Below are 19,469 nucleotides of genomic sequence, written 5' to 3' on the forward strand. Positions count from 1 at the left end.
CAAATATCTTCTTTGGGGATGAGGGAGATGGAGACTTGGCGGGGGAGGCCTCAGAAAGAGCTGTTTGGGTTAAATACCGGAGCAGACAGTGAGACCGTTTGCTCTTTTCTTAGAAAAGCAGTGTGGTCTAGTGGCTAGAGCATAGGCCCGAGAGTCAGAGGGACCTGGGTTCTAATCCCAGCTCTGCCACTTGTCTCCCGTGTGATCTTGGGTAAGTTACTTTACTTTTTTGTGCCCCAGTTATCTCATCTGTAAAATAGGGATTGAGACTGTGAGCCCCATGTGCGACATGGACTGTGTCCAGCCAGATTATCTTGTATCTACTGCAGCGCTTAACGGTGCCTGACACATAGTAAGTGCTTAATACCATTAGGGAAAAATAAAGTCCACCAGCGAACGGTGGGTGAAGGAAAGCAGTGGCCTCATGCAGAGTCCTTAGCCTAAGGACCTAACTGCTTTCCCATCGAAGTCATCACTGTGCTATCTGTTAAGCGTTTACTGTGTGCCAAGCACTGTGTTAAGCGCTGGGCTATATACAATACAATCAGCTCAGTCACAGACCCTGTCCCTTGTGGAGCTCACAGACTATTTCTTCTTGTCTCCAGGAAATTTCCATGGAAATGGCTTGCTGGCGCTTCAGATTCACCGTGCCCCAACCTCTCTCCCTTCTTCCTCTCAGTTGACAAGACCATGGTCTTCCCTGTGACGGAAGCCCATAAACTCGGTATCGTCTTAGACTCCTCCCTTGGTCCAGGCTTTCCCCTCCACCCTACTGCTAAAATCCAATCTATTTTTCCTCAGAAGCTTACCGTGGATTCTCTTCTTCCTCTCCACTGCAGGTGGCCATCACCTGGTTCAAGCACTCATCCCCTCACCACTGGCTGTTCACACAAAGCAAGCCAAACCGAGGTTACTACAGAATTTGGCCCAAGTCGTAGAAATAGGGTCACCATTGCAGACATTCTCCATTCAAAGATTAGGAATCTTCCCCTAGAGCCAGGGCCCATCTGCAGGAAGTGTTCGACAAACCCTGATCTAGAGCCCTGCCCTCGTGGAGTGCTGTAGGACCACTAAAACCTGGTCTGCTCATCTTCTCTGCCTGCTCCTTTTTAGTCAACCTTGAGCAAGCTGTTGTCACTTGATGGCTTCACTTCCACCACCCTCAGTTTGGACCTGCTGCAATCTGGTTTGCCCAGCTTTTGACACCGAGATCCCGCTCTCTACCTCCTCGGGGCTCTCCTGTAGCCTCCTTTGCCAGTTATGCCTCATGTGCATGACCGACTCTTCTAACCCTCCTGAGCCCACCTTCTCTTCCTAGAAACTCACCGGTCCCGGTTTCAACCTCACGGTGCTCTCTGTTCTGTTCCTACCTCTCCGCCCACTGCTCAGCTCCTTCACTGGTTCTTCAACTCCCCTTGACGGTGGGCATCTCCCAAGCCTCTTTTCTGGGTCTTCATTTTCTTGGGGAGCTCATCTGTTTACAGGGCTTCAAGCCTGCTTCACTTTTTTTTTTTATGGTATTAAGTCCTTACTATGTGCCAGGCACTGTATTAAGTGCTGGGAGAGGTACAAGGAAGGTGATTTTTTTACCATAGTACCAAACCCCCAGAAACCTCTGGGACACCCGAGTCCTTCTCTAGGGGCATCTTGGAACCACTCAGTGCCATGTGTTAGTACGCCTCTCGGGAGGAAGCTTTGAGAAATCATGGAGACTAAAGGGATATTCTTTGAATATCTGCAATTTATTTATTTATATTAATGTCTGTCTCCCCTTCTGTACTATAAGCTCTGTGGGCAGGGAATGTGTGTTTACTGTTATATTGTACTCTCCCAAGCACTCAGTACAGTGCTCTGCACACAGTAAGAGTCAATAAATACAATTAATTGACTGCTACCCTCCTTTTGGGCCCCAAACCTTGGTTTTTTGCTTGTTTAAATATTTGTTAAGCACTTACTATGTGGCAGGCGCTGTACTCAGCGCTGGGGCAGATAATAAGGTTGGACACAGTCTATGTCCCACATGGGGCTCACAGTCGTAATACCCATTTTAAAGATGAGGTAACTGAGACACAGAGAAATTTAAGTGCCAGGGTCCCACAGCAGACATGTGGCTGAGCCTGGATTAGAATCCAGGTCCTTTGACTCTCAGGCCCACGCTCTATCCACTAGGCCACGCTCCTTTCTCAAATGCCCTCGTCACCCCAGGCATTCACCTCAGAGTCCAAATTGGGTCTGTCGCCCTCTGATAGGGCAGACTATTGAAGCAATTCGCACCCAGGTCACAAGGGGTGTTGAGAAGTTAACTCTGCTAAGAGCTTGTAAAGGTCCGAGACCATTAGATGCTGGGGAGACGTTTCATAAGAAAAATCAATATTATTTCAATTACCTCTGTTTTGGTTCCAATAGTCTCCCTTTCTGAAAGACCACCATAACCAATCATATTTACTGAGCGCTTGGGAGAGTACACTATAACACACATTCCCTGCCCACAATGAGCATACAGTCTTTAAATTACTCCACAACTCAATGGGAAAAAGCTTAATTTAATATTCTATTCATCCTGTATAACTACGTTTCCTATTTTACGCTCTGTGCTCAGAGCCGAGAGACCCTCAGTCCACAGAGTCCCTACACGGGTTAATGTGTAATTGCACTTTGCTTAGAGACCAAAGTCCCCCTGCCCGTCTATGAGAATCGTCCCGCAAACCCAGAGCCACAGCCAAAGGATTCAGTGGCGCTGCAGCCATCACCCACATCACCCGTTAACTGTGTTAACATCACCCATCGCGCTCTGCTGAACGTTCCTCCACAACCCACCTTGTCGACAATTCCCAAATGTGACGGTGCTGACGAGGCCACGTTCGGAAGGATGTCTGACCCTTCGGGGTCGCTTCGCCTTACTAATTTTCTGTTACAAATTAATTTTTCTACCTGGGACAGGCTCTACAGGGCATGCTTGAAAGCCCAGTGACCAAGAGGCCAGTGGAAAAGCCAAATTACAAGAGCCCCAAACAACTATGTAAATCCAATCTCTCTCCTTCCTCTCCAAATGAACAAACACAAAAAGCAGGGAGAAAGACTGAAGATCAGATGCACGGCTAGGATTCTGGGAACCTCGATTCTGGGAACCTTGAGCTCCATTACGCCAGTGAAGTCGACTTGTCGCTTTCCACTGTCGTCTTTCGTTTGGTCACTAGATTCTTCAGGAAAAATTCACCTGAGGGGAAACAAACATAGGTTAAGATGTATGAGGGCTTTTTTTGGAAAAAGGCTACTCTGGGTCCTTAGTAACCTGCTGCACAAAACCCCATCTTGAATTCCTTTGGAACATCCACAGCTGCCGTGGCTTCTGGCGTCTGGGACCGCTCCAATTCCAAAGGGTCTCGATGGAATTCCCAGCTGGTGCCAGGAGATGCCCAGGAGGGAAGGAGGAAGGCAGGAAGGCAGGCCCACTTGCTTCTGGTTTTGCGTTATCGTTCTGTCCGGGTTCTGAGGAACTAATGAAGGAGGTTCTGGGGCCATAGGCTCCAGCTGAGACCATCTGGATTTTGCCCTGCTGACTTGGACCCGGTCCCCTGACTGTCTCCTGCAGGAAGACTTGTAATGGAGATTTCTGGCAGTCATCTCTGCAAGACCGACCATTTGTAGCATTTATTCTCATGCAGCGGTAACGGGGAAGTGAGACCGCTGACGAGCTGGAAGGAGCAGATGCCCAAAGCTCCCAATTACCGGCAAGTAGCCAGTGTCCGCCAAAATCTCCAAGGGGAAACTAACACCCACCCGGATGGGCAGCGACGATCGCTGGATCACCGAGAAACACGTCCTGGAGAAGAGATCCAGATTCCTCAGTGACAGTGGCTATTTGCACCCCCCACCCCCATGGAGGAACTGGCTTCGGCTGCACGGAGCAGCGGTGGGTGATCCTCACCTGCTTTATAGGAGGAGCGTACTAAGGGTCCGCTGGCAGTATAATGAAATCCAAGCTCCTCTCCCACCTTTTCCCAGTGTTTAAACTTGGCAGGCGTTATATACTCCTCCACCTGGAAGGAAAGGACCGATTCAGAGTCTTTGCAAGCTGTGGAGCTTGGCCTTGGTGCTGGTGGGAGGCTCCTCTGGCTGCTAGATCTAGCAAGGCTTAGCTGAACCTAACTTCCTCCAACATCATCGTGATCACCGTCATCAACGGTATTGACTGAGCTCTGACTGGGTGCAGAGCACTGGACTAAGCACTTGGGAGAGTCCAATACAACAGAGTTGGTAGACCCGTTCCCCACCCACAAGGAGCTTCCAGTCTCGAGGGGGAGAGACCGACGTTAATCTAAATAAACCAGTTATACTATCTAATCCTCCGACAGGATTCCCCACCCTGGGGGCACTGTTCCGCTCTCCCTCGGTGAGGCTCGCCTGCACGACCAGGCCTCCTTTGAGAACAAACACCAAGCTCTTTGCCCAGCCCCCAGGGCTCGTGGTCAAATCCCGGAGCAAGGGGAGCAGACTCTGAGGACCGTAAGCTTGTTGTAGGCAGGGAATGTGTTCGTTACATTGTTCTACTGGACTCTCCCAAGCGCTTGGTATAGTGATCTGCACACGGTAAGTGCTCAATGAATACACCGACCAACTGACTGACCCTGGGTCTCGGCTTCCACAGGGCACCAGGATCCAGCTGACCCGTCCTCCTTTCCCCGCTCGTCTGCTCCTCTCCCGCTGGCAGGGACAGATGGGCAAGTCATGGGTGGTGGTGGTGGGCTGGGCCAGGGGCTATAGCCCCATTTTGAGGCTGGGCTGGTTTTTCCAATGGGTTACCACTCCCTCCCTGTCTGGGAGTGAAGCAGCAAGAGTCTGGGAGTCAGAAAACCGTGGATTCTAATCCCAGCTCCGCCACTTGTCTGCTCTGTGACCTATGGTAAGTTGCTTCACTTTCTCTGTGCCTCAGTCACCTCATCTGGTGCTTCGTACAGTGCCCGGCACACAGTAAGCGCTTAACAAATACCACAACTACCAAACAGCTCCTTTCATTACACGAGGCGCCGAGGCTCAGGGCACTTTGTGGAAATGTTCTGAAAACAAATCTTCAGCCCAGCCCTGGGCAGGCACGGTGGGGATGTCGAGAGCTCAGTCAGGCGGTCGTATTTATGAAGTGTTTACTATGTGCAGAGCACTGTACTAAGCACCTGGGAGAGCCCAATAGAATGATATACCAGACACAAGAAGCGGGCCCCCTGTGACTCTAGGACTTTTCAGAGCCCCACGGTACCTTGAGGTGACGCCTCGTCGGTTGCATGTACTGGCCCAGAGTCAGACAATCCACATCGGCCTCCCGGAGAGCTTCAGGGAAGGAAGCAGAAACCCGATAAGTTACCTCTGTGGCTCTGAGCCCAGTCCTGCCCAAAGGGGTTTGCCCAGTTACCGCGGTTCGGGTGACCACTCTATCAGGAGATCGTTGAATCCATGGTATTTATGGAGCATTTACTACGTGCAAAGCACTGTACTAAGCGCTTGGGAGGGTACAGTACAACAGAATTTGCAGACACGGTCCCTGCCCATAATGAGCTTATAGTTCGGAAGGGGAGACTAATCCCAGTTCTGTTACTTGTCTGCTGTGTGGCCTTGGGCAAGTCACTTCACTTCTCTGTGTCTCAGTTATCTCATCTGTAAAATGGGGACTGAGACCTTGAGCCCCACTTGGGACAGGGGCTGTGTCCACCTCAATTAGCTTGTATCCACCTCAGCGCTTAGTACCGTGCCTGGCACATAGTAAGCACCCCAAAATAACGCAATTATTATTATATCTGCCTCTTGAGCCTCAAATCCCAAGGCAGCACCTCCAGGTCCTCGTTGAAGAGCTTAAGTGCCCCCAATACATAGGCCTTAGTGGGTCTCACCAGCAAATGAAAAGCAGCGGGGCCTAGTGGATAGAGCACAGGCCTGCAAGTCAGAAGGCCCTGGGTTCCAACCCCAATTCCACCCCTTGTCGACCATATCACCCTGGACAAGTCACTTCACTTCTCTGTGCCTTGGTTCCTACATCTGTAAAATGGGGATTAAGACTGTGAGCCCCATGTGGGACAGGGACTGTGTCCGACCTGATTAATTTCAATCTACCCTAGCGTTTAGTACAGTAAGTAATTAACAAATAACCTTAAAGAAAAAAAGGGTGATTAGGGTTTCAGGTTGCAGGGGTCTTAGCCCGGCCTGTCCCCCGAGGCCCTGGACGCCCCCGCCCGTTGATCCAGATGCTCCCATCCAATGCCAGTCCTTCCCACCAGTCTGCACGGGACATTCCCCTCTTTTCTAAATGCCCAATCCGGTGTACCCGCTCTTACCTTTTAGGGTTGAATACACCTGTTCATCCGTCTCACCTAAGCCCAACATCAGGGACGTTTTGGAAACGAGTCGAGGCTGAACGTTCTTGGCGTGCTTCAGGACGCGGACAGACTGGGCGAAGCTGGCTCGCGGATCCCGGACCTGCCTGGAACAACCCGGCACCACTCTCAGGCCGCGAACCGGGAGGCTGATACCACGTGGGGGGGCTGGGACGGCCGGGAAGAGCGGGGGCCCGCGAGGCAGGGGACCTGGGTTCAGATTTCTGCTCCTCCACCTGCCTGCTGGGTGGCCTCGATCAAATAGGGAAGCAGTGTGGCCTAGTGGATAAAGCCCGGGCCTGGGATTCAGAGGGAGCTGGGTTCTAATCTCGGCTCTGCCACTTGGCTGCTGTGTGACCTGGGGCAACAACGCTTTGGGTTTTCCTCTTAAAAATGACTTTTTTTCCTTTTTTCTTTAATGGGATTTGTTAAGGGCTGACTAGGTGCCAGGTACTGTACTGAGCACTGATTTGGTCTAAATAACAAACACCATGAAAAACCATCACTGTCTTCCAACTCTGTCAGTTCCGGCTATAAGAAGCAGCGTGGCCTAGTGGTGTCCGTTCCGGCTATAAGAAGCAGTGTGGCCTAGTGGAAAGAGCATGGGCCTGGGAGTTCTCTCTCGATTCTGCCACTTATCTGCTGTGTGACCTTGGGCGTGTCCCTTAACTTCTCCATGCCTCAGCTCCCTCATCTGCAAAACACGGAACTCGTTATCTGTTCTCCCTCCTACTTATAATGTGAGCCCCATGTGGGGCCTGATGATCTTGTATCTACCCCTGCGCTTAGTACAGTGATCGGCACATACTAAGCGCTGAACAGATACAACAGTTATAAGAAGGGATCACCTCTGCAGCTCTGGAACCGTCTCCACGTTGTGGGCAAACACGTCCAAGCCCGAAAGAGCGACCTTCTCAACGGCACGCAGGTCACCTCGAAAATCGGGGGTCAGGCATTCCACGAGGATTTTTGAATTCCTAGAAGATAAAACAAACCAAAGAGATGGAAAAGGAACTGAAGAATGGTGTCCATCCTGCTTCTGCTCCCAACAGCTATTTCAAGACAATTCTCTCACATCTTCAAAGTGCTCAATTTTGGTTTCCTGCAGTGACTTGTACTTTATAAATGCCCAGGTAGCTCAGGACAAAACCAGGAAGCTATGTTTCCTCAAAAAATAGTTTGGCTGCTCTGCTCCTCCTCACCCAGTGACAAAAACCCAGGAGGCAGATGAGATTTTTTAAAGGCGGCTCTGCAGCGCGGAGTCAAATCGACTGGGAGATAAAAGAGCTCCGACGGCAGTGTCGGCTATGATTTTCTAAAGAGGCTCCCTGGAGGCTTTGTAGCCCTTGAGGCTCCTTATGGAGAATTCAAAATGCCTGCAGGAGCTGGACATCAGAAAGACGAGAGCGAGGCCAAAGCGAGGTGCAGAGCGGGGAGGTGGCTCTGGGGTTACTGTCCTTGTTCTCCTGTCCTGAGGGGGACTCTGGAGCTGTCACCTCGGAATCTTCTGGAGTGGGAAGGGCTCAACCTGGCGGAGCTGGGATTAGAATCCAGGTCCTTCTGACTTGCAGGCCCGGGCTCTATCCACCAGGCCACGCCGCTTCTCCATATTCTTCTCTTCACTGGACCTGGAAAGAGCCTGTGTTCACCGGGACCAGTCCCTACCTTTCTTTCAAGTGCGACACCGTCCTCGCGAAGTGCTCGGCTCCTCCGTCCGGCAGATCTAGGGTCAGAGAGAGGCGCGTCCTTCAAGACGAGGCCCGAAGGAACCCGCCGAGGGAGCCCGGCTTCTCCCGGCCAGGAAGCCCACTCACCGTCACGATCCACAGACGTGAGAACCACGTAGTCCAGGCCCCACTCGGCGATGGCCTTGGCTGTGTTGTATGGCTCCTCGGGGTCCAGGGGCGGCGGGTTCCGGGCCGTCTTCACGGAGCAGAACCTGCAGCCTCTCGTACAGGTGTCGCCCATCAGCTGGAAACCGAGGCTGACTGTCGAGTTCCCACCTCAGCATTTCCGAGCCCCTCCCCGACCGACCCGGAGGGCAACGGGCGGGCTGGACCCAGCCCCACATCGGGCAGGGGCCCTGAACTGGACCACGAGCCAATACATCCTAATAATAATAAGAGTAATAATACTTGTGGTATTTATTAAGTGCTTCCTATGTGCCAGGCATCGGACTAAGTGCTGGGGTAGATACAAGTTTGTCGGTCTGTCCCGCATGGGGCTAACGGTCTCAATCCCCGTTTTACAGATGAAGGAACTGCGATCCGGAGGAGTGAAGTGACTTGCCCAGGGCCACACATCAATTAGGACGCAGGTCCTTCTGACTCCCAGGCTCTATCCACTATGCCACGCTGCTTCCCAGTCATTTCTGGAGCGCTTGCTGTGTGCCGAGCGCAGTACTAAGCACTTGGGAAAGCGCAGTGTAAGGCAGCAGAGTGGGTAGACGCGTTCCCCGCCCGTGACGTGCCGGCCCCGTCTGGAGAACCGGGCCTCCCTTACCATGATGGTGGCTGTGGCGGTAGCATTCTCACCCCCGCCCCAGCACTCGCCAATGTTGGGGCAGCGGGCTTCCTCACACACCTGCAATCGAAACCCAGAGGCGTTGACTAGCCCCGTGAACTGAGTCAAACCCAAACCGGACTGGGGAGGTTTCCATGGAACAAAACCTTAGGAACATTTAACATTTTACTACTACTGGTATGGATTAAGCACTTACTATGGGCCAGGCAACTTTCTAAGCGCTGGGGTAGATACGAGATAATCGGGTTGCACACAGTCCCTGTCCCACAGAGGGATCACCGTCTCAATCCCCATTTGTCAGATGAGGGCACTGAGAAGTGAAGTGACCCACCCAAGGTCACACAGTAGACAAGCGACGGAACTTGGGATTAGAATCCAGGTCCTTCTGACTCCCGGCCCCGGGCTCTAACTACTAGGCCATAGCCATCCCTTCAGCGACACTCATTTCCCCAGTGGCAGATTAAATGACAACAGTCAAAAATTTGTTCCGGAAAAGATTCCAGAAGCAGCTGGCAGTAAGGTCAGGGTAGCGTCCTATAACTAGTTCTGGAATCTTTTTTGGCAGCGAGAAATGTTTTCCACTTCCCCCCACTCCAGAGCAGGAACATGAAACTAAATATTTATCCTCTTTACTTACCTTCTTAATGGTTTTAAGCCTAGAAACACGACACCTTTATGCAGGAAAGAGTGAACGACCTCAATATACTTACCGTGTGAAGATTTAGATTCCGCAACGAACTCTTCAGCTTGTTGTAGTTCTTGCCTATTGGAATCTCAGTTTTTAGCCACGGAGGGAGCCTCAGCCTGAGAAATACCAGAAGTAAATCGATTTAGACCACTATGACTCATAACAGATGGAGCCAACTCCATGTCACTCAACTTCAGCTTGGGGTACTCATGAATGTAGGGTTTTGGAAATCTTTTGAAATGTTTCAACAGCTGATGGCATCTGGATTAACACTGATAGGCTCATAGCACAGAGCCTTCCAGGGCCTTCCATGATACTTATTGCTGTGTTTTTTGGGTTCTTTTTTTATGGTTTAAGAGCTTACTACATACTAAGCCCTTTATTAAGCGCTGGGATAGATATAAGATAATCAGGTTGGACACAGTCCCTGTACCACATGGGGTTCACAGTCTAAATAGGAGGGAATGGGGTTTAAATCCCAATTTTCCAGATGAGGTAACTGAAGCAAAGAGATGTGAAGAGACTTGCCTAAGGTCACGCGGCAAGCAAATGACAGAGCCAGGATTAGAACCCAAGGCCTCTGACTCCCTCTGCAGTTGTGGGGGCTAAATGGCCTGAGCTAAGTAGGGGGAGGGCATTAGGATCATTTGAAATCACAATTACCTTTCACCCTTCTGGCGTTTCAAGTTTTCCTTATAATCAGCCCAGGCACTCTTGTCTGACAAATCTCCAGATACAAAATCTTGAAGGTCTGGTCCATTTTTTAGGTACTCCTTCTTTTCATCCGGCAGAGAACTTAATCGTCTGAATCGGTAACATAAATGGCTCCCGAACACCTGGAAGGGAGTGAGTTTTATTATTATTCAGTCACCAAGCTACCAGTCATCCATCTCTTAGGACTAGGTCTTCCCTGTTCATTCAATAGTATTTCATTCATTCATTCAATAGTATTTACTGAGCGCTTACTATGTGCAGAGCACTGTACTAAGCGCTTGGAATGTACAAATCGGTAACAGAGACAGTCCCTGCCCTTTGACGGGTTTACAGTCTAATCCCTGTCCCTCATGGGGCTCACAGTTTTGGGTTGTTTGACCTTCAATCATTCATTCTTACACAGCACTTTACTAAGCGCTTGAGAGAGCAAAGTAGGGGAGAGAACGGGTATTGAATTCCCCTTCTGCAGATGTGGAAACTGAGCCATGGAGAAGTGACTTGTCCAAGGTCACCCAGCCGACACGTGGTAGAGCCAGGTTTAGAATCCAGGTCCTCTGACTTCCAGGCCCAGGCTCTTCCCACTTGGCCATGCTGGTTCTTGAGAAGGACAGGGAATGACAAGGCGTATAGTTAGCTGGCAGAGAGAGAGCCCATTTGGAGATCTGATCAGAAGCCACTACATACTGAATGATTTGAAGCAGAGTGTTTTAGTGGAAAGAGCCTGGGTTTGGGAGTCAGAGGATGTGGGTTCTAATCTCGGCTCTGCCACTCCGTCAGCTGGGTGACTTTGGACAAGTCACAACTTCTCTTTGTCTCAGTTATCTCATCTGTCAAAGGGGGATTAAGACTGTAAGCCCCACATGGAACAACCTGATTACCTTGTATCTACTCCAGCGCTTAGAACACTGCTTGGCACATAATAAACGCTTAACAAATACCATCATTATTACTATTATTTGCAGAAAGTAGCAGCACCCAGGTGGTAGGAAATAATGCTGTTACCAGCAACTGGCTTGATGATTTTTCGCTGATAAGATGGAAGGAGAAGGGTGATCAATTGGGAAACTCTTCTTCAGGTTCAAAGGAAGCATGATCCGAGCGTTCTACCCGGACGATGGGAAGCGCAGTTGGGAGCCGCACAGGTCCAGGATGGGAACCCAGGAAAGTGGATTTCCCTGCTACATACAAAGGTGCTCGGGTCACAGGGACCCATTCCCGGCGATTAGGTGACCTCGACCACCTGCCTCTTGCCCAAAGTCACAGAGCAGACCAAGTGGTCGAGCCAGAATTAGAACCCATGACCTTATGACTCCCAGCTCTGTGCTCTAGCCACTACACCATGCTACTTCTTCTCTGTGCTATCTATTGTGCTATTTGTTGGCACCTACTACGTGCCAAGCACTGTTCTAAGCGCTGAGATAGATACAAGGTAATCAGATTGTCCCATTTGGGGCTCACAGTCCTAATATCCATTTTACAGATGAGGTAACTGAGGCATAGAGAAGTTAAGTGACTTGCCCAAAGTTACACAGCTGACCGGTGAGGGAGGTAGGATTAGAACCCATGACCTCTGACTCCCAAGCCCAGGCTCTTTCCACTGAGTCACGCTGCTTCTCGATAGACACAGAATGAGAGATATATACACCTCATTAATAAAATAAATAGAAATAGATACAGGGTACAAGCTCTCGGCCTGCCTAATAATAACAATAATGTTGGTAATCGTTGAGCGCTTACTATGTGCAAAACACTGTTCTAAGTGCTAGGGTAGATACAGGGTCATCAGGTTGACCCACGTGAGGCTCACAGTCTTCATCCCCATTCGACAGATGAAGTCACTGAGGCCCAGAGGAGTGAAGGGACTTGCCCAAAGTCCCACATCTGAATTGTGAGGGAGTCGGGATTCGAACCCATGACCTCTGACTCCCAAGCCCGGGCCCTTCCCACTGAGCCATGCTGCTTCTCGATATAGAATCGGAGATATATATACACCTCATTAATAAAATAAATAGAATTGTAGATATATGGACATCATTGGCAAAATCGAGTAATGAATATTATATGCAAATATGTGGCTTAGCAGAAGGAGCCCGGGCTTGGGAGTCAGAGGTCGTGGGTTCTAATCTTACCTTAGGGGCTGAGCAGCTGCTGGGTGACTTTGGGCCAGCCACCTGACGTCTCTGGGGCTCAGTGACCTCATCTGTGCAATGGGGATGAAGGCTGGGATACAGGGCAGCCTGCTGACCCTGTATCTCCCCCAGCGCTTCGAGCAGTGTTGCGCACATAGCAGATCGCTGAGGCCCAGAGAAGTGAAGTGACTTGCTATGTGCACAACACTGCTCGAAGCGCTCAGCGACCTCATCTGCCAAATGGGGATGAAGACTGGGAGCCTCACATGGGACAACCTGATGACCCTGGATCTGTCCCAGCGCTTAGAACAGTGCTCTGGACGGAGTAAGTGCTTAACAAATACCAACGTTATCATTCCCCTCTGGGCCTCAGTTCCCCATTCTGTAAAATGGGGATGAAGCCTGGGAGCCTCACGTGGCACCACCTGATGCCCCTGGATCTCCCCCAGCGCTTAGCACAGTGCTCTGCACAGAGTCAGCGCTTAACAAATACCAACGTTATCATCACTCTCGGGGCCTCAGTTCCCCAATCTGTAAAATGGGGATTAACAGGGAGCCTCACGTGGCACCACCTGATGCCCCTGGATCTCTCCCAGCGCTTAGCACAGTGCTCTGCACAGAGTCAGCCCTTAACAAATACCAACGTTATCATCACTCTCGGGGCCTCAGTTCCCCAATCTGTCAAATGGGGATGAAGCCTGGGAGCCTCACGTGGCACCACCTGATGCCCCTGGATCTCCCCCAGCGCTTAGCACAGTGCCCTGCACGGAGTCAGCGCTTAGCAAATACCAACGTTATCATAGTAAGCGCTTAACAAATGCATGATGCTGCACGTGCTGGGGGGAAGGGAGGGCTCAGTCCGGGAAGGCCTCCCGGAGGAGGTGAGCTCTCAGGAGGGCGGGGGAAAGGAGCGTTTAGCGCAGGGTGTGAGCGCCCCTGCCCCACTCACCCGAGGCCCCAGGCCTCTGCAGCGGCCTGCCATCGCCCCGCTCGACCCGGCCCCGCCTCGGCGCTCCGCTCGTCGCCCTGGCGGGCCCCCGCCCCGCCCCACCCCACCCCACGGCGTCATCCGGGCACTTCGCCCTCCCAGCGCGCAGGCGCCGCCCCGGCCGCGCCGAGCTGCTCTGGGATCGGCTCGTCTGGCCTGGGCGGCGGCGCGAGGCCGTTGACGCAGAGCACGTCGGAGCTACAAATGCGTCATGACGGAGGACGTTCCCTCTTTGCCGCTTGTGCCGAGAGGTGAGGGGCCCTATGGCGGCGGGGCCCAGGACCCGGGAATCCCGACCGGCGAATCCGCCGCCATCCGCCGCCATCCGCCGCCGGGGAGGGCCGCGAGGGCCGATGGGGGCCTGGAGGGGAGGCCCGGGGGGCGGCCGAGCGGCTCGGACGGGCGATGGGTCCGCCGCGGGGGATGGGCGGCCCGGGCGGGGAGGACTGGACTGAACGCCCCCCTGACGCCGCTTTGCTCCTCCCGCGCAGGGCCCCGGCGGCGCCATGAAGACCATCCTCAGCAACCAGACCGTCGACATCCCGCCCAAAGGTACAAGCTCTCGGCCTGCCTAATAATAACAATCACGTTGGTGCTCGCTGAGCGCTTACTATGTGCACAACACTGTTCTAAGCGCTGGGGTAATAATAATGTTGGCATTTGTTAAACGTTTACTATGTGTAGAGCACTGTTCTAAGCGCTGGGGTGGATACAGGGTCAGCAGGTTGTCCTCTGGGGCTCGCAGTTAATCCCCATTGTCCAGATGAGGTCACTGAGGCCCCGAGAAGTGAAGTGACTTGCCCACAGTCACCCAGCTGACGAGTGGCCGAGCAGGGATTCGAACCCAGGACCTCTGACTCCCAAGCCCGGGCTCTCAGGTGGTCCCACGTGAGGCGCACATTCTTCATCCCCATTTGACAGATGAGGTCACTGAGGCCCGGAGAAGTAAAGCAGTAATAATAATGTTGGTATTTGTTAAGCGCTTACCATGTGCAGAGCACTGTTCTAAGCGCAGGGGCAGATCCAGGGTCATCAGGTGGTCCCACGTGAGGCTCACAGTTAATCCCCATTTTCCAGATGAGGTCACTGAGGCCTAGAGAAGCAAAGTAATAATAATAATGATGTGGGTATTTGTTAAGTGCTTGCCATGTGCAGAGCACTGTTCTAAGCGCTGGGGCAGATACAGGGGTATCAGGTGGTCCTTCGTGAGGCTCCCAGTCTGAATCCCTATTTTACAGATGAGGTCACTGAGGCCCAGAGAAATGACCTGCCCACAGTCACACAGCTGACAAGTGGCAGAGCCGGGTTTCGAATCCGTGACCTCTGACTCCCAAGCCCGGGCTCTTGCCACAGAGCCACGCTGCTGCCTAGCCGTCGTCCTTATCATGATAAAGATGATAGCATTTGCTGAGCGTTTCCTATGTGCTAAGCACTGTTCTTAGCGCTGGGGATAGCTACAAGGCAAGCAGGTTGCCCCTCGTGGGGCTCACAGGCTTCATCCCCCTTTAACAGATGAGGCAACTGAGGCACAGAGAAGAGACTGGCCCAAAGGCAGGATTAGAACTCATGACCTCTGACTCCCAAGCCCGGGCTCTCTCCCCTAAGCCACACTGCTTTCATTTCTTTATTCAATCGTAGTTATTGAGCGCTTACTATGTGCAGAGCACTGTACTGAGCGCTTGGAATGGACAATGTGTCTGATATTGTACTCTTCCAATTGTTTAGTATAGTGCTCTGCTCATGGTAAGCCCTCAATAGATACGATTGAGTAAATGAAATGAATGAATTATTAAAGCATATCTCTTATTAGAGACCTTCCCCCACTAACCCCTCTTTTTCCTCTAATCCCACACTCCTCGGTGTCACCCTCGCATCCTTATTCACTCCTCCCACAGCGCTTCTCATCATTCATAATAATGTCTGTCTCCCCTTCTAGATTTTAGGTTGATTATGGACAGGGAGCCTATCTCCTGTTACGTCGTACTCTTCCAAGCATCTAGTACAGCGCTCTGCACCCAGTAAAAGCTCAGTAAATTAAATTGACTGATGGATCGATGGGTCACTGGTAGTTATCGAGTGCCTACTGAGTGCAGAGGAATGGACTAAGCGCTTAGGAGAGCCCGGTAGAGTGGGGTGGCAGGAGCCCAGCCCCCAAGGAGTTTGCTACATCGCGTCGCGTGACCGTTCCTCCTCTCCCACAGTGGACATCGTCCTGAAGGGCCGCACGGTCATCGTTAAAGGACCCCGGGGTTCCCTGCGCAGAGATTTCAACCACATCAACGTGGAGCTCAGTCTCCTGGGCAAAAAGCGCAAGAAGGTGAGGCCCAAGTGCTTGGTTCGAATGGGGTGGGCAGTGAGGTGGAAGGGTCCAGTGTCCAGGTGAAAGTCCCACTGGCATCACCATCCCTTGGCACTGATAGAATATCTTGGAATTTTGCAGGACAGAATGCCTCAAATGGCCTGCTCTGACTTCAAGATGAAAATTTTCCTAGGAAGAGAGGAGGAGAGTTGTGTCTGATTTTTGCCCCCTGAATCTTTGCTTTGTTACAGCTCCGTGTTGACAAATGGTGGGGTAACAGGAAGGAACTGGCCACTGTCCGCACAATCTGTAGTCACGTGCAGAACATGATCAAGGGGGTCACGCTGGTGAGTGATGCTCAATTTCACCGTTTTGGGGGCGGAGCAGGTCTCAGGTACCGATGTTTCATTTTGAGGGGCAAGATGGGGGTGGGTCACGGGTTTAAGGGACACTTATTATGCCAAGCGCAGTCAGATTGGGGCTCATTCTGAGGGAGGAGACACAGATATTTCACCTGCGTTTTAAAGAGGAGATTGAGGCCCAGAGAAGTGACTTGGTTAAGGTGTTCGCAGGCAAGTCACCAAGATTAGAACTTGGGTCTGCACCCTCTCAGTATTGGGAGTCCATACCCAATCAATCAATGGTATTGTCTAATTCTGTTGTACTGTGCACTTGCAGAGTACTGTACTAAGTGCTCAAGTGAGTATAATAGCGTTAGGTGGGTTTGTTGCCCACCACAAGCTTACGGCCTTGAAAGGGAGATAGACATTAAAATACGTTACGGATATGTCCGTAAGTGTTGTGGAGATGGTGTGTATATCAAGTGTTTAAAGGGATCCAAATGCAAGGGTGATGCAGAGGAGAGAGGGAGTAGAGGAAACGAGGGCTTATTTGGGGAAGGCATCTTGGAGGAGTTGTGCTTTTATTAAGGCTGTGAGGGTGGGGAGAGTGGTGTGTCAAGTACGAGGGGAGGGAAGAATTCGGGGAGGGGCTTGTCAGCGGAACAGGAGAGATCGAGGCCAGCAGCCGGACATTGGCATTAGAGAAGTGAAGTGTGCAGATTGGGTTGTAGTAGAATAGAGAGGAAAGATGGGATGGGGAGAGCCTTCCAAGGGAAATCATTTCTTTAGTCTTGGTCTTCCGATTCTCCGTTACTAATTTATCGTCTTGGTGTCAGGGCTTCCGTTACAAAATGAGGTCTGTGTATGCCCACTTTCCCATCAACGTGGTGATTCAGGAGAACGGGTCACTCGTGGAGATCCGAAACTTTCTGGGAGAGAAATACATCCGCCGGGTGCGCATGAGGGCAGGTATGTAAACTCTTACAATTGGACTTGGCTTTCGGGACTCTGTTTTCCTATTCAAAAGGGTCAGGTAACTTGTTTTTCTTCATGTCCGTATTCAGTGGTTAACCGCAGTTTGAGCTTGTTCTTCATAGCAGGGGTTGGGAGTGTCTTTGTGAGTATTGTATTTCCATGGTCACCACCCAAGATCATCGGTCCCAAATTGGACCACCGGGTCTATCCACACTTCACTGCGGTTTTCCTAACGCGAGCAGCTTCCAATCACTTGCGAGGGTGGGGAGAGTGGACAGGACGAGGCGGGTGGTCTTTGCTACTATGGGAGGCAGTTTCTGTGAGGAACCGTCTGATAGTGAGTGTTGTTACTCTTGTCCTGCCCCTTTGAGCTTTGTGGAAACTGACTGAATTTTGTCCTTTTTCTCTAGGTGTTGCCTGCTCTGTATCACAAGCCCAGAAAGATGAGTTGATTCTTGAAGGAAATGACATTGAACTGGTGTCAAACTCAGGTTAGTAAACTTACAGTGTTTGGGTTTAGTACATTTAAAAAGATGACATTTGAGCAGGCAGACAAAATTGGGGCTCACAGTGCACAGCACATCGACAGCTAGTTGTGAGCTATCCTCACTGTCTTCTCAGAATACATCGATATGAAGCGCTCTTAAAGCGAGGGGAAATGGCTGACTCGGGTGACGTTCTTGCTGCTTTCTAATCTCCCGTCTTGCTTCTTTACAGCCGCCTTGATCCAGCAGGCCACAACAGTAAAAAATAAGGATATCAGGAAATTTTTGGACGGTATCTACGTCTCCGAGAAAGGAACCGTACAGCAAGCCGATGAATAAGCTACCGCAGGTGGGTGGCAAGATTGCTACTTTTCGTATTGGGTGTCGGGGCCCTGAAGTGTGATGGAGGAGGAAGGCGGGGCCCAAGAGACACTTGGTCCTGTTGGCGATCAGCGGAGCCGGCTGCCCGCAGTGGCTGGGCCGCTGAGCTAGAGGCACCCGTGGCTCACTCTTCTTCTGATGGTCAGGGCGGGCGTGGGGTCACTCAAGGGTATCTTTTGCCCACCTGCTTTCCTCGTCTCATTGTATGGGTTTAATATAAATATCGACTGGCCCAGGGTAGGAGGAGAAGGGAGGACGACGAGTGCCCATGGTATGTAGCACGTGGGACAGTGTAATTCGAGTCTTCTCCATTCCTCATTTAATTCTTGTATATCGGCTCATTTCCTCTCCTGCTCTCCTTAATGTTAGGCTGAATTCCCCCACCCAATGGTCCCCTGTTTTGGGGGCTACATGAGTTGTGGATGAAAAGCAGGATGATGGTACAAATATGAATGAAGCAGCTCTTCTGAGCAAGGTTGTGCTGAGATTACGGGCTAGAAATCTCACTGACTACTCTGTGACTAGTCTTATCTGACTACTGTACCCATACCTGGGTTAGATGGTGGTGACCCTTTTGTTCCTGGCTCTATCCACGTGCATGCTTCCCAAAATGCAGTGTTTTTAAAATCGTAAGCATTTTTTTCCCCTTTTTTTTTTCTTTCCGCAGTGGCTGGAGTCCGCTTACCATGGCCTAAAACTTGATCTGTGATCAAAGATACAATAAAATGTCAGTCACTATCTGACCGTCTGTAGAGTCTTTCTCCAGAACGAATGGGTTCCATCACCAACCTTTCCCAGGGTCCCATTTGATAGGCCAGGCCGGTGTTGGGGGGGGACAGCTGCCACAGCAGGAATTACAGGCTTTAGATTTTGGAGCCGACCGGCACTGGTTGTGGATATCTCGTGTCGCGTGTTTTTAGAAGCGTTAAGTGGGGCTAAGGTCTCTGGAGAGGGAGACTCGTTGTTCCGTTAACACCCGACTCAGTTGCACACTGGACGGTGCCGAGTTGGAGTGGGGACGATCTTGGCAAAAAGCATGGAAGCCCGTAGGGGCCCCAGCTCAGGCCTCCCCTCCTTTCTCAACTCGCCGCTCCCCACAAGATTGTCCTGGAGAGAAGGTAAAATTCGCTGAGCAGAACAAAGCTTCTCAGAAAATGGTCTGGTATTTTTCTCATCGGAGCCGCCGTTAACCACCCGGAATGGATTTCTGCCAAGGAGAAATAGTTGCTTTTGAAGGGTCAGGTGGGCTCTATCGCAGAGATTACTTCCATGCAAGAAAGACCACTCCCTGCAGTGGTCACAGTAACATCTCTGTGGAATTTTAGATGTTTTCCAGAATGGCAGGCCTAGTGGATAGAGCATGGGCCTGGGAATCAGAGGTTCTAATCCTGGCTCTGCCACTCGTCTGTGTGATCTTGGACAAGTTATTTAGCTTTTCTGTGCCTCAGTTACCTCATCCGTTGAATGGGGATTAAGACAGCCCCACGTGGGACATGGACCACGTCCAACCTGATGGGCTCATAACTACCGCAGCCCTCAGTTAAGTGCCTGGTACACGGTAAGCACTTAATACCATTTTAAAAA

General features: G+C 51.3%; 2 protein-coding genes across 2 annotated transcripts; one reads left to right on the forward strand and one right to left on the reverse strand.

Moving 5' to 3' along the window:
- Positions 1 to 2,523: 2,523 nt before the first annotated feature.
- LIAS (lipoic acid synthetase) lies at positions 2,524 to 13,446 on the reverse strand. Its single transcript, XM_029046775.2, has 11 exons — positions 13,366 to 13,446; positions 10,237 to 10,409; positions 9,596 to 9,689; positions 8,865 to 8,945; positions 8,177 to 8,333; positions 8,028 to 8,085; positions 7,211 to 7,339; positions 6,324 to 6,469; positions 5,255 to 5,325; positions 3,929 to 4,040; positions 2,524 to 3,217 (listed from the first exon to the last, which is right to left on the reverse strand). Exons 1-11 carry the CDS (start codon positions 13,396 to 13,398, stop codon positions 3,141 to 3,143), a joined length of 1,131 nt encoding a protein of 376 aa, XP_028902608.1. The 5' UTR covers positions 13,399 to 13,446; the 3' UTR covers positions 2,524 to 3,140.
- A 123-nt stretch (positions 13,447 to 13,569) lies between these two features.
- RPL9 (ribosomal protein L9) lies at positions 13,570 to 18,625 on the forward strand. The gene is made up of 8 exons (XM_029082949.2): positions 13,570 to 13,655; positions 13,896 to 13,956; positions 15,606 to 15,721; positions 15,955 to 16,050; positions 16,881 to 17,013; positions 17,430 to 17,510; positions 17,737 to 17,853; positions 18,553 to 18,625. The coding sequence occupies exons 2-7, from the start codon at positions 13,911 to 13,913 to the stop codon at positions 17,841 to 17,843; spliced, it is 579 nt and encodes a 192-aa protein (XP_028938782.1). The 5' UTR covers positions 13,570 to 13,655; positions 13,896 to 13,910; the 3' UTR covers positions 17,844 to 17,853; positions 18,553 to 18,625.
- The last annotated feature ends 844 nt before the right edge of the window (positions 18,626 to 19,469 follow it).

The sequence above is a fragment of the Ornithorhynchus anatinus genome, chromosome 18, assembly GCF_004115215.2.
Source record: "Ornithorhynchus anatinus isolate Pmale09 chromosome 18, mOrnAna1.pri.v4, whole genome shotgun sequence".
NCBI lineage: Eukaryota > Metazoa > Chordata > Mammalia > Monotremata > Ornithorhynchidae > Ornithorhynchus > Ornithorhynchus anatinus.

Excerpts from the sequence above, each read along its gene's own strand:
- LIAS (XM_029046775.2), bottom strand. The coding sequence starts at position 13,398 with ATGGCAGGCCGCTGCAGAGGCCTGGGGCCTCGG. Across the intron at positions 7,340-8,027 it reads GTGTCGCACTTGAAAGAAAG|GAATTCAAAAATCCTCGTGG; the intron begins GTAGGGACTGGT and ends TTTATCTTCTAG. Across the intron at positions 3,218-3,928 it reads ACGCTCCTCCTATAAAGCAG|GTGAATTTTTCCTGAAGAAT; the intron begins GTGAGGATCACC and ends GTTTCCCCTCAG.
- RPL9 (XM_029082949.2), top strand. The coding sequence starts at position 13,911 with ATGAAGACCATCCTCAGCAACCAGACCGTCGACATCCCGCCCAAAG. Across the intron at positions 15,722-15,954 it reads TGGGCAAAAAGCGCAAGAAG|CTCCGTGTTGACAAATGGTG; the intron begins GTGAGGCCCAAG and ends GCTTTGTTACAG. Across the intron at positions 16,051-16,880 it reads TGATCAAGGGGGTCACGCTG|GGCTTCCGTTACAAAATGAG; the intron begins GTGAGTGATGCT and ends TCTTGGTGTCAG.